This window comes from Pogoniulus pusillus, chromosome Z (genome assembly GCF_015220805.1).
Source record: "Pogoniulus pusillus isolate bPogPus1 chromosome Z, bPogPus1.pri, whole genome shotgun sequence".
NCBI classification, from domain to species: Eukaryota; Metazoa; Chordata; class Aves; order Piciformes; family Lybiidae; genus Pogoniulus; species Pogoniulus pusillus.
In genome coordinates, this window is record NC_087309.1 from 62,618,189 (window position 1) to 62,632,077 (window position 13,889).

General features: G+C 41.2%; 1 protein-coding gene across 1 annotated transcript; it reads right to left on the reverse strand.

Moving 5' to 3' along the window:
* Window positions 1-9,394: 9,394 nt before the first annotated feature.
* Window positions 9,395-11,493, reverse strand: CER1 (cerberus 1, DAN family BMP antagonist). The gene is made up of 2 exons (XM_064176334.1): window positions 10,969-11,493; window positions 9,395-9,706 (listed from the first exon to the last, which is right to left on the reverse strand). Exons 1-2 carry the CDS (start codon window positions 11,491-11,493, stop codon window positions 9,395-9,397), a joined length of 837 nt encoding a protein of 278 aa, XP_064032404.1.
* Between the last annotated feature and the right edge of the window lie 2,396 nt (window positions 11,494-13,889).

A 13,889-nucleotide genomic window follows, 5' to 3' on the forward strand; every position in this document is an offset into this window, starting at 1 on the left:
ACCATGGTTAAGTCAGTGTAACTGAACATTCCCAGCCTGCTTCAAGCAGAAGAGTCGCCCCTACTTTGATGATAAGGACATTTTGTTTCTCAGAATCTTAAAGTAAGCAACTTCCAAAGAAGAAAGGATGCCCCTGAACTACCAAAATGATGTTACTATTCCAGTTTCTCGATGCTTCTGTGAAACCATCATCTGCCGTGTAACTATAGCAAGACTTGTAGGTATTTCAGGGTTTCCTATATCAAGAAGGATCCAAACAGATGAGGGTATCATAAAAAGTATAGTTGTTTTCTAAATAGTTGTATGTGTGTGTTAAGTAGTGGATGGTCAAATCATGGTTACATCTGGAAGCTTGGAAGGTCTAAAAGTCATGTAAAGCTACATTCAGTGTGCTCCAATTTGAAAGGGGCACCTCATAGGCACAAAGAATTACTCTTAACACTTGTCTGCTTTGCATTCTTGCCGGGCTCCTTGGTCAGTTGCAGAGTTTTGTGACATCTCTGATTTCTGCTGTGCCACTTGCTCAGATGGCCTTTACATGGACACATAAGCCAGTTTTATTTTTAAAAGATAAATTCTCACCCACAAGGGATTAGCAGGGGATAAGAGCTGCAGACGGCCTGTAATGGACAGTATTTTCAACGTTCCCAGCTGGGAAAACTGCCTTGAGCACCCATTGCTGATGTATATACATAATCTTTTGGCTACCCAAAGGTATCCCCATCTGTCTGAGTGGCATGGTTCCCGCTGTAAACTGATGGGCTCCTGCCCTGGAGCACTTCTGCTGCACAATAATGGATACAATGCTTGAAGAGTAATGTGGTGATCACCACTAACATAGAATAGTTTTATTACTGATAAAAATCTGAAAAGTCTTCCTAAGAACTAGGTATAATATGATTATTCTGAAAAAAGAGTAGCCATAAAGCAAATTATTGTTTAGGTGGATTTCAAGCTTTTTTCAAGATTTTTTTGACCTGTGTCCTGCTTTAGTTTACAGTGTCCAGTTTTCTGTTATTCATTAACTGTTCTATTATACAACTGTTAACATTTCAAGCAAAAGTTGCTTTGACTTGAAAATAGATATTCTTAGCAGGAACTCGAGGTTGTCTGAAAAGAGAATTAAGTGCATTCCAGGGAAACCAGAAGATAGTGCTTCCTCAAGAACAATGTACATGTTTCTCTAGGAACAGGTAGCACTGAAAGTAACAGACATATTAATTGAAGTACTAGAAAACATTGGGAAGGTTGTCAAAAAAAGAAAACCAAACACAGACATTGCCTCTGTTCTATGACAAATTTCACATATTATTGGATGCCTATATGTAAAAGGCAGAATAAGCTGTGATTCAGTGTTTTGAGGAATAACTGTAGATGGAAAACCAACCAGGAAAACCAACCAAGGAGTGGAGAAACCAAGGACAAACAAAGTAAAATTTAAAGGCAAGCAAGGAGGGATCATATGACCAACTAAGTTTTCTTGCAGAATGAAAGTAACTAGTAAATAATGTAATATTTTAGTCAAATGCTATACTTTTTTTTTCTTCACTGGTTAGCTAGTTGTTAGATCTGTAGTGTTGTTAGACTGCATGTGGTGGTTTGGATGTTACCCACCACCACCCCCCCCACCCCACACACTTTGTAAATCACCCAGACTAGACTCTGCAGGCTCTGGAAATTTGAGTGAAGCTTATATTTACAGGTAGCACAATATACAAGCAGATATTTACAGTATATACAGAAATATACAAGGTAAAAGGTAATACAGAAACACAACGCCCCTCTCAGAAGCTTGAGTCCCCAGGAGGGGCTCCCAGCTACCCTTCCACCTTCTCCCATTCGCTTGCCTTACCCCAGACATTGCCTTGTGCCCCAAGGGAGAATGGAGGGTCGACCAGGGGGGTTAGGAAGCAAAGTGGATTAATCAGAGAGACAGCAGCTGAGGTTAGAGAGAAAAAAGCCCAGAGCTCAGGCAGTGCCCCAAGTGCAAATACCTTATCTATGTTTATACTCTTGTTCTTATACATCTCAGCAAGTCTGTGAGTGAAGTAGACATCACCATTTGTTTCACAACCTGTGATCTAATCCTTCTCACCAAAACAGTCTAGCCTCAAATTAGCACAGCTGCATTTTACACTTTCCTACTTATGTATGTGGAGAATAAACATAGGTGGTGGAGCATGGGGAGTAGTCTGTTCTGTCTCAGTCATCAGCACAACAGTTCTCATTTGTTAACATTTCTTTTGGGGAAGGATAGAGCAGTAAGAAAGGCAGGCAATCGTGTGCTGGGCTTCCCAACGGAACCTGCAAAAGCTCAGATGTTGTGGAGGCAGGGAATTAATGTGGCCAAGTGAGGAATTTATGTAAAAATAGAGTTATTCTGTTTTCCTGAAAACCCACCCGCAAAACTATATACAGAAATTAATTTCGTTTAATTAGCAGATTCAGTTTTGGTTGAGAAGATCTACAAGGACACCATGGGTAGATTTGACTGTTTTGGAAGTCAGAAGTTGGAAAAGGCTTGTTGAGCTATTAAATATTAGTGTTTCCCACTGAGCTGAGCCAAATTACTCGCAGGTGAGTCAGCTGGCTGAAAGAAAGGGTGGTCCAGCTGCTTGTCCCCTCGCTCTCTTTCAGAGGCCGTCTGAGTGTTATTACGGCCTATTGAGCCTGCATAAAGGATGCTAATGGTTGGAAGCCGTTCTTGGGAGCAGAGCACCAGGGGCTCCTTCTGCAGAGTCTATCCAGGTGGGGGAGAACTCTCAGGCAGGCACTAACTCTCAGGCAGAGGCGAACTCTTAAGGCGGGAACCCCAAGGTGAGAAGTCCCCCAATATTTATACCCTTCCTAGACAAAGAGCAGAGTTACCACTCCCTAGGCGCAAAGACCACAGCCAGTCCCCGGCCCGATTCCAGCGTGGGCACTGCATGGGGCACCTCTCGTGCTGGAAGAGCCCCTCGCTCCCCCCTTCACACCTGCAGGGCGGGGGAGGGGAAACAGGTCTTTTTGCGCCTTTTCCTCTCCCATTCAAACCACAGTGGGAGAGGAATTTTGGGGTATACAGGACTCCAGGACATTCCCATCCTAGTGGTAATGAGGATCTTTGTCTAGAAATTCAGAGTGGTAGGTGACCCCCTTGCAGTTTAGTAAGCTGTGACCTATTTAGATATATAGCTTAGCCTTTCCAACATCAACAATATATAACAACACATTAATTGCCCCAACAATACTTAAGAAGGCTTAACAATAGCCCAAACAGTATTAAATAAAGCTACACAGTCAAATTGAATAACTGCTCTGTTCCTGGTGGAGCAACAAAGTTCATGGCAGAGCCTTAGATGCTCAGAGTCCATAGCTGGAGGTCACTCTCTGCGGGTCCTGATGCCATCATCCACTGGTCACCCTGGTGATACACCTCCATCTCTGGTTCTCCCTTTCCCAGATGCTGATCAGGAACTGGTCCTTGGCTTTGACTTTAACCTGTAGGAAGACAAAACTTGCCTTGGCCTATAAAGGCCGGGCTTGACAATAATTGGGAACGATCCACTGTGCACTGATGCAGTGGCTTTTTCCATTGGCATCCGGAGCTTCCCAGGCATATATGCATCTGGGTTAATCCAGTGGCATTGGCGCTACCCCTGTAGAGGGTAGCCTGACAAGCACAGGTTGGCACACTTGCATCCAGGACAAGGATTTATTCTTAATCCCCCCTCGCACAAGGTCACTGTCCACTACCAGTTCAGCTGGGCAGAAGGCCTTAAGCTTGGGGCTTCCACAGCTTCCCCAACAGTTATTGACTGTGAAGACTGCTTGGGCCAAACGCGAGTCCCAGCCACCTTTAGACACATTTGCATATCTTTTTATCAGGCCATTTGCCCTCTCGACAATGCCATTTGCCTGGGGGTAATACGGGGTATGAAACACCCATTTCACCCCTTCACTACATGCCCAGTCTTGCACTGAGGTTGCAGTGAAGTGCGATCCATTGTCGCTCTGGATGCACTCAGGCATTGGCAAGATGCCGAACCAGTGTTTGAGAGTCTCAACAGTTTGAGCTCCCGAGGCTGTACTGGTGGCAGTGGCCATGGTTAGACCAGAGACCACTTCTATGCCAACCAGTATGTATTTTTTTCCATGTGATGGCTTGAGGGATCCCACATAATCCACCTGCCAGGTGTTCCAGAGACTTTTGTCCTGGCGGATATGCTGGGCTGGTGCAAGGTTTGGGTGGTTGGCCTTCAGCCTTATCTGGCATTGTGGACAGGCTGAAACAATGGTCTCACATGTTGAGAGTGAGACTGGCCATCCCCGAGACCTGCACTCATAGTAGAGATCAGATTTGCCTGAATGTCCCCTTTTAAGGTGCAACCATTCAGCTAATCTCTCCCAATCCTTTTCCCCACTGCTCACTACATGGATACGTGCCAGGTAGTCAGCCTGCTGATTCCATTTTGCAGCAGGGGTTTCCTTCTTAGAGTGCCCTTTGACCCACCCCACCTTGATGGGTCTCGACTGGCCTGTCTCCAGCAGTCTCTGCCAATCTCCAGCTCTCCAGACCTTGGTGCTGCCAATCTCCCATTGATTTGCCTCCCATTGGCAAATCCACTCCGTAGCTCCCTTAAAGGTGGCATAGGAGTCTGTGTAGGTGGCTTTGGCACCATTTTCTACAGCTAACATGAGGGCCCGCAGTTCACCCACTTGAGCACTGCCTTCACCCTCCTCAGTAACAGTCCTGCCTGTACTGATTTCTAAAGCTGCTGCTTTGTAATGCCACTGTGAGCCCACTCTCTGGGAAGAGGCATCTGTGAACCATACTCCCTCAGTGTCGAAGTCTCTGGTTATCTCTGGAGCTACATCTATTGGAGATGGCTTATAGGGCTGTCCCAGTAAAGTCGTGTCTGGATTTACTGGTTGCTGGAGTTTGGACACCTTGGCTGGGCCCTCTCTTAGGGGCATGAGCTGGGCAATTCCCTCTAAGTAGGCATACCACTTCCTTACAGTGGATTTTTGGGCTATCCCCTCTGGTGGAGGGGATCCCTTGAGAATTGGTTTGAGCAAGAGGAAAGGTCCTTGCACCATAATATCCTGTGTGGTGCGAAGCTTCTCTGCCTCCTTAACAGCCCTTGTAAGGGAAAGGAGCCCCTTTTCCCACTCAGAATACCTCTTCTCAGTGTCCTTGAACGCTGTAGAGGAAAACAACAGGGCTCTAGTGGGGCCTTTAGGTCCCTTCTGATAGATTCCACAATAGGAAGCGTGTTCAGAGAAGCCCCATTCTGCCCTTAAGGGGTCCTGTGGGTGTAATGGGCCCAGTTTCTGGTAGGCCTTTAACTCGTCCTTAAGGGTTTTAAGGCTCTCACTGTGTTTTGCTGTCCAATCCCAGGCCCTGTGCTTTTTCAGCAGATCATACAGTGGCCTCCTCCTCCATATGCTTCCTCCAATATCCAAGGGTTCCCAATAATTGCTGCAGCTCCTTTTTGTTCCCGGGGATTTGGCCCTTTTCAATTTCCTCCAGGGTGTCAGCAGGCACTGCCACTGCTCCTGCTATCCACCAGGCCCCAAGGAATTTGATTTCCTGTCCTGGGCCTCGGCACTTGGCAGAGGGGATGTCTAACCCATTCTAGGTCAGCAGTTCCCAGATGGCTTTTGCTACGGAGCCCGCCTGGTCTTTGTTGTCCCCACCCACTAATATGTCATCTATATATTGATAAATGACAACGCCTTCTGGGACCTTGATGGTGTCCAGAAGCGCTGCCAGTGCACTGTGGGCAATGGTAGGAGAGTGCTTGTACCCCTGGGGTAAACGATTAAAGGTGTACTGAATCCCCTGCCAGGTAAAAGCAAACTGAGGCTTATCCTCCTCTCTCAGGGGAATCATGAAGAACATATCCCGGATGTCCAGGGCAGCCATCCGCGAGTGGGATGCAGCAGTAAGGAGAAAGTACCGAAAGGGATACCCTCACCTGTCAGTAAAACATGGTAAAGCTTGTTAGCTGACAGCCTTAAGGGTACCTGTGAATATTTCCTGAGTAGTGATCCAAGTACCAAGCACAGCATGAATGCGGCTTCAGAGGCTTTTCCCGGAGACACGTGGTTGCACAGAGTTTGGTAAGAGTTTGAGGTAAATCTAGTGCCTGATGTAATTACAGACAATAAAACCAGTTGCATAAATCTCTATTTAAGAGAATAATCTGCACCAAAGGTTTATTTTGCTTAAGCAATTAGAATAAACATCAATTCAATTATTTTTAAGATTAAGCATACCTGTTCACAAAAGAGGCAGTAGTTTGAACAAAATGGCAAAAGTGTACAAACTCCACTTGGGATTGAAGTGGATTTTCAGTTTTCTGCAACTGTGGCCTGGTCTTGTTTAAGATAGGTTTGCACAAGGAGAAATAATGATCTCTGAAACAGAGCAGATCACAGTAACAAGTGTTCCCATTCTAAGCGTAGTTTCTTTGGGAAAGCTTTCATTACAGAATCGTGCATCTTTTGATGGACACAACTAAATGAAAGTCATGCAAGCTTGCTGCTGTATTACTACTAGAAGCATCCATATGTGATTATGGTAATATGGACAGCCCCCCTCATCTCATCTTTCTGACTCACATCATTATATTAGTAGAGACCATCATAGTCGTGAAAGGAAAGCAAACCCCTGCTAGCTACAGCACACAACTTACTCCTAAACCAGAATTTTTAGAGGCTGAGAAATCCAATCCAATTAACACATCCTTGATTTTGCAGAATACTGTGCTAATTACATTGCTAGGATAATTAAACATTAATCCAAGAAACCTGCAACACTAATCTAATTAGCAATTACTGCAGCTGTCATTCACCTACTCTTTTCACCTACTTTTAAGCTGTGCAAATTCACGCTAAGAATCTAGCCCTACAGAATCTTTATGTGAATAGCTTTCCTTGACTGCAATAACTCTTCAGCACACAGAAAGAGCTTTAAAAATCAGTCTGAATAATTTCCAGTCCGTGATACAGCTTCAGTTCTTCCATTTGTTCCTGTATAAATCACTGTTTGGCAGTCAATCATATTAAAATTACAAGTCTGGAAGATTTTTCTTTTTAAATTACTTGGGATACTACTGAGAACATACGTAGATCCTACCTTCTAAAGGTTTTCTGCAAGTATCAAACCTGAAACATATTTGAATGTCAGGGAAAAAAATTAAAAGGAAAAAAAAGAAAATATAAACAAGTATGCTTATACATTCACACAGCTTTAACACATCAGTGGATAGAAACCTCAGAAAATTTGTCTTTTTCAGGTTAAAAAAGAAAGCTGGGAATAATGTCAGAAAAAAATATTACTTTGCTGCTTCATGTGCTTTTCCTCCTTAGGCTGGATTAGAAATAAGCACTAGTAAATCACACACAATAAATCACAAAGTTTTGATAAGGGGCTGAGTCTTGAACTTTGTACTAAGGTAGGAAGTTGTTTCCTAGCCTCACTTCTTACGTACAGCATGCTTTAGCAAAGCACCGGTTGCTAGGGTTGGCTGTGCAATTGGACATGCCCAGTGAGAAGGAAAAAAGCACGAGCCATAGGTAATTTCTTTATTCTCTGAAATGATTGCTAGCAAGTGCTGCTTTGCCAGTTAGAGAAGTTTTCCTTTCTTTGCTCATAACTTGAGCCTATTTGTGCTCCATGAAGACTAATAAGTGAAGGAAAATTTTCAGGTATGAATGCTAGATAATATCAATAAGCATTTTAAAACTAGAGTAAATTGTAAGTTAAAGTGTTTCTTTTATTGCCTTCAATACAGGGATGATAAGACCATGACAGTTTATTACTTAGAATGACATCATATATTATGGCATAATATACAAATATCCATACACAGAGAAAGCTTTGTTTCATTTTAATATACAGTCTTTATTATTTTAAAACCCATTTATATGTAATGAAGGATAGCTTTGAGTTCACTTGGATGATCTGCAGAAGCAAATAGGTATTGCAGCAGTTCAGATCCATTACCAGACTACCATCCAGATGCATATTCCAGTGAATACTAAGCATGAACTTGGCAGCTGTACTGAATATATATTTTTTGAAAGGACATCAGGATATTTCTAATCACAGCGCATCTCAAATGCAAGGAATAATCTGCCCAACCTTTTATTTGATCACCTGTATTAATACTGATTTCCCATACACAAAAAAAACTCCAAAATGAACCCCACTGTGGATAATTTAACATCTGTGACCCAAGTCAGAGAGTCTGTCAGTAGCAGTGGAGCAGATTCCCAGAAGACCGAAGGAGCAGGGTTAGGAATAGGCTGTTATCTAGTTGCAGGAAGTGGCTAATTGTCTAATGTGCCAGGTCTGCAAGACAAGTCCAGGGTGAGGCATCTGGAGAGAGCAGAGAAGCTAACAGCTCAGCTAACAGCCACTCATGCTGTGTCGGCTAGCACTATATTCAGACGTTTCATGGCAAAGAGTTTTCTCAGCTCCTATAAAGCTGTACATGTATTCCCATGCTGATGAAAACCTTCTGCAGATTTTCTGTCACATAAATGCCTTTTCTGCTTTAGTTTAGGTGTTGAGACAAATACTGAAACTTTATCTTGAAGTGACTGTCAATGTTAAAATAAAATGAACAGGGAAAAGTGCATTGTCTTTCCACAGTGAATTTTAATACTGATAATAACAACAGTAACATCAATCTATTAATTTATTATGTTTTCTGGGGGAATATACAATTTAAACCCTTTTTTTCTCCTGCTGTGAAACACTTTATGCTTCTACTATGCAACAAAAAATGTGCAGGCAGGTAGAGAGTAGGTGCTTTCAACAGCAGAATAACCTTTGCAAGCATTGTATGTGTAAATTGTGAAATATGTTCGTTTTCACTGGGAACTGAATTCCAACTGGGAGTAAGAAGAATTACCCTAACTAGTCACAGCTTTCTGTTTGCCTTATGTCCATTTATATTTTACATTCACCAGCCATTAGAGCCTAAACCCTCACCTGTGTTGCCAATATCACTGTCTCAGCAGTCCCTGCAAGTGAAGGCAATTTAAACCAGCCAATTCATTCAGATTTTTGTGTGGTAAATCATACTAGTTCTTTAGTTGTTGCTTGCAGGGACAGTGGTGAAAAGGGTATTTTGGTTTTTTTTAGATTTCCTTGTAAAAGTTAGAACTCTACCCATAAGGCCAGTAATCTCATCTCCATTTCTTTAACAGCTGCAAGTAAATTTCTGTTACATTTGAGGTAAAGTTACTGTTGAAGCAGAGAAGCAATTCAGGTGGAAACTGTAAATGTGTAATATTTCTGTGTACCAGTGTGATGCAAGCTTTCTTTTTTTTTTTTTGTTTTGTTTTGTTTTGTTTTGTTTTGTTATATTTTCATGGGAAAATTCTTATGATCCAGGAGTTAAGAGGTAGTTTGCACAGGTGAGTTGTGCTCATGTGCATTTACATGCAAATCTGACAGCAGAGGTCCATTCTCAGAGTCTTTAATCTGAGTCTCACATTTACATTCTTCTACAATCATGACTTCTTTAACCACTGGGACAGAACTGGTGCAGTTGAGATCCAGGCGTTTCATGGAGAACTTGCTGGGCAAGCAATGAGAACAAAAGGTATAAAGACGATCTTCTGGACCAGGAACGTGAAAGGAACTACATTTTCCAAAACACAGATTATTCTGTATCATCACCTTCTCACAATTCTCATGAGTAACACCCTGAAACAGAAAGTATTTTGAAGTTTCTGATACATGAATGACCCATAGATTTTGCAATAGCACATGATGGCAGAAAACACCCAAACCAAAGCCAAATCAAAACCAGGAAATACTATGTTTTTAATTTTCAGAGTATTTACTTTAAACAAGTTTAATTTTTATGCCAAGCAAGTGGTAAACTGCAAGAGCTTTTAAAAGCAAACTTTAGTGTTCCTGAGGGCAATTCTTAGATTGAACAACAAAGACAAAATCTGCTTCAGTCAATGTCTCTGTGAGCTGTTGGAGGAAAATCAAATAAGCTGGGTTTGTCGTATTTACCTTTAATTACTGTTTGAATTCTTATTCCCAATGTGGTTAAGCAGTCCTACCAAATTAGCAGGATTTAAAACATTGTTTTGGCCTGATGTGCTTATATATAAATCAAAAGCTAGACTCAGCTGTAATCTCCAAGTCTGGTTTCTATGTGGAAAAGACATGGTATTAGTAGGATTTTTATTATGAAAATCATAAAAGCACAGTGAAAGTTTTGTAATCTTTTGGTTTGCAAGAATATCCATTCCTTCTATCAGGAGAGCCTGTGCCAACTCCCAGGCCATAACTGCAGCCGTCCTGGAGAAAGCTTGCCATATTACATGGCATTAATATTAAAGCACAAATTTATCTATAGGCCACATGTACATTTACATATACCTGATAGTGAAATAAATTTATTGAGAGATGCAAAAAAGCACAGTCCTTGAGAGTCTGTGATTATGGAAACACATGAGAATAAATGTTGTCCAACAGGGAACACAGCACTTTTATCTATACTATTTGCTTATCTTGGTGTTGCAACGTGACAGAAAGGCTTCATCCATGTGTGTGGCAAATTATCAGTTTTCCATCATTCTTAGCACAGAATTAAATGTATGCATAAGTCTTCTAATTAATATAGCAGAAAGGAATCCTTGCTTAGCTTTAAGAAAACACCCAACTTCTCCTGTAAATATGTGTCCTGGACCTTTCATTATATGCATATGTGTATGCATATATAACTCTGTGAAAATTGAATGTGTGGCTTTCCAGTACTGAAGTGCAGTGTTTGGCTCACCAGTCTAAAACTTTTCAGCCTTTTCAGCAACATTCTTCAGCTACTTATGCTGTGTTAGTGCTCCAAAGTGGCCCTGGGACTTAGCAAATCAAGTAACTCATGCATCATTTATTGCTGATTATGAAAGGCAGGGGAAAGAACATATTTGTTGATCTTGGATACTTGTTCTTACCTGAGAAAAAGGCAGGGTTCTGCAGTTTTCTTCACGCATTTCATTGGTCTTGATCGGCAGGACAACCCCTTCAGATGCTGAGTTTTTCTTTGACATGAAGTGGTCCCAAAATTTCTTGGCATCTTTTTTATGGAGAGGTTTAGCCTCCCTCTTGCTTGAATAGTGAGATGGAAAGTTTTCTGCAGGAGAAGTCTCTCTGGGTGTTGCCCGTGTCCTCAAGTCTTGGACTGCATGGAGTTCTGTGTTGGGAAGAAAGAATCTGGACATTTTTTTCTCCACTTGCTTCTCACGTCCAGATGCTGTCTGTGGAATGGCTATAAAAACACTAGAATCTCCCAGGGTTTCTTCAACAGCTACTGGGTTTTCCCATTCCAGCTCATGAAAACTCTTACTTTTAAGCAAATTTCTGTCCAGATGGAAAGGGTGCTGAAATGGCCTTCTGCTTTTCTTCTGCAGAGAATATTCCTGTGGCTCTGTGGCTCCAAGACATGAGAGTACTAGCAACTGGAGAGGAAGCAGTGACATGATCTTGTAAAATGCAGTCCTGCTGCTATTGTAGGGAACGTAGTGTCCTAGCTTTATAAGAGAGCCTAGCATCAGTTTATGTCTGCTCTGTGTAGGAAGGGAGGGCTCAAAGAAGATTCTACTGTGGCTAATTGCATTCATTTACTGTAGATTACAATTATGATAGTGGAGTTTGTGCTAATGAAACTCTGCTTTTAATCTGGATTATGTGTATTAGACGTTTCTATCTAAAATCTAGTAACTCAGGATGATGTGGGGAACGGAAGGAGTCAATAGGAGGAAATGTTTGGATAACCTGTCTAGTTGAGGCCTAGGAACTAAGGAAACATTCGAGGCTGTGTATTAGCATGTTCAATGTGGTCTTCACTGTTTATTTTGATTTTCCATTCCACAAAGCCAAAGGCTGTCAAAACAAAGAGTGTTACTTCATCACAACAGGAAGAGGCAAACTGATTAAAGTTTGCTAAAACGTGAAGCTGTATGTCGAATCAGCACACATTTTTCAAAAGTTGAGTGCCTTTTGGAATGTCACATTTGGGATATGACTCAAGGCCTGCAGCAGTGCCACTGCAAACCGACAGACGGGTGCTTACTCACACCGAGGAATAGGCAGACAGCTTATTTGCAGAGAAGCCCTTGCTTCACCTCCTTCACAGCAGTTTTGCAGCTGCTGGAGTGTGCAGACATACACAGAATAAAGAGCAAAGAAATGTTGTGCTCCAGATTCTCAAAAATTAACTAATGCTGCTACATCATGTTAAGGCACCAAACCCACTACAGGCATCCTATAAAGTTGGTAAACAAAATGAGGATTTATGGATCGTTGGGTTTTAGAACTGACATTTTACAAATCCAGACATCAATGTCTCAACAGAAATATCTGAGGATTACTAGATCCTAAACCAGAGGCATGTTTTGCAAAATTCTCACACAATGCAACATTTAAGAAAAAAAAAGAAAAAAAAAAAGAAAAAAAAAACCAACCAATTGCTATAACATCTTACAGAGGAAACTTTTGGGAGAAGGAAAGATATCTCCAATAAATGTTGCAAACATTGATCCTAATCTGAAAAAAATAAAAGGAAGTTGTGCTTCAGATTATTTGCCATTAAAGTACTCTAACATCTACACACTTCTGTTTCTACCAGAAAGATTCTATCAATGGACTCTTAAGTTTGTAGCTAATCTGTTCATTGTTCTTGGAAACCATCTAGTCCATACTAGGTATGTGGAGTTATTTGACTTTCATTTTTGGGAAATTAGTTTATTGCCTGATAAAGTAAACTACTTGCCTAGCAACATCCTTGTAAGGTATCAGCATAACTTTAGCACAGAATTAATGGAGATCTAGAACTTGTGTTAAAATTCATCATGTTCTTGATTGGAGTTCACATGCTGATGTTAAAATGTATTTGTGCCTTGGTCTTGGTGGGAAGATCTCATTCAGGGAAGCACAGCTTTATTGTTCTGTCATTTCATCTGAAAGCAGCTTATTTCTGCCACTCATTTGGTGCTTTCCTGAAGTCTCAAGTGTGCACTGAGTGAAAAGGTTCTCCCACAGGTATCAGGAGTGAAATCACAGAAAATAGTGGCATCTGCTGCAAGATCAGTTACGATGCGTGCAGGCAAAAATCCTTACATCATGTTTACACAAGCACGTTCAATAAGACAAGAAAATTAATGTGGTGGATAAAGTAGCTTAGAAGTTCAAATTGAATCCTCATATCCTGTTTTTATTGGCCAACAAACTGAAGCAGATGACTTTTGGAACTAAAATTCCCTATATATGTTCCATGTCAGTAGTAGTCATTCAAAAATTTTCAGCAAAGATAAGAACTTTACATTTTGAGTTTTCTTTCTTTTTTTAACCTTTAATTGCTCAGTTACAAGACTGGGTTGATACTCAGACCTATGTATTGTATTACACTGACTCATTGAGCAGTGTCTTTGAAATGAGATTTGAGTGTTTGAAGCAACATAGATTTTGCAGCTCTTTGCTTTAGAATTTAGAAATGAAAAGCTAACTTAAATAACTTAAATGTGCTCCATCATGATTATAGCAACATAAAGGATGTGTTCTTTCTTTTTGCTTTTATTTATTTGAGCTATTTTTCACTTCCTTTGCCAGGGAGTGCATTTCCCCTAAATTTAGACCAGTGGTATACCAGCTCTTTCTTTTTGAAAGTTTCAGCCATGGTCTCGATCATGTAGTGTCTGTATTTAACTTTATTCATGTAACCAAAACTGCATTAAATTCTGTGAATGCAGCACAGAAAACTAATTGCCTGTAAGGCTCCATCTGTTCTCTTTCAAAACTTTCTTTAAAAATCCCATCACCTTCAGTGTAACAAAGTTTTTAAGTCTCAGTTTAATTTTACCCTGTTCTGCCCTGAAAG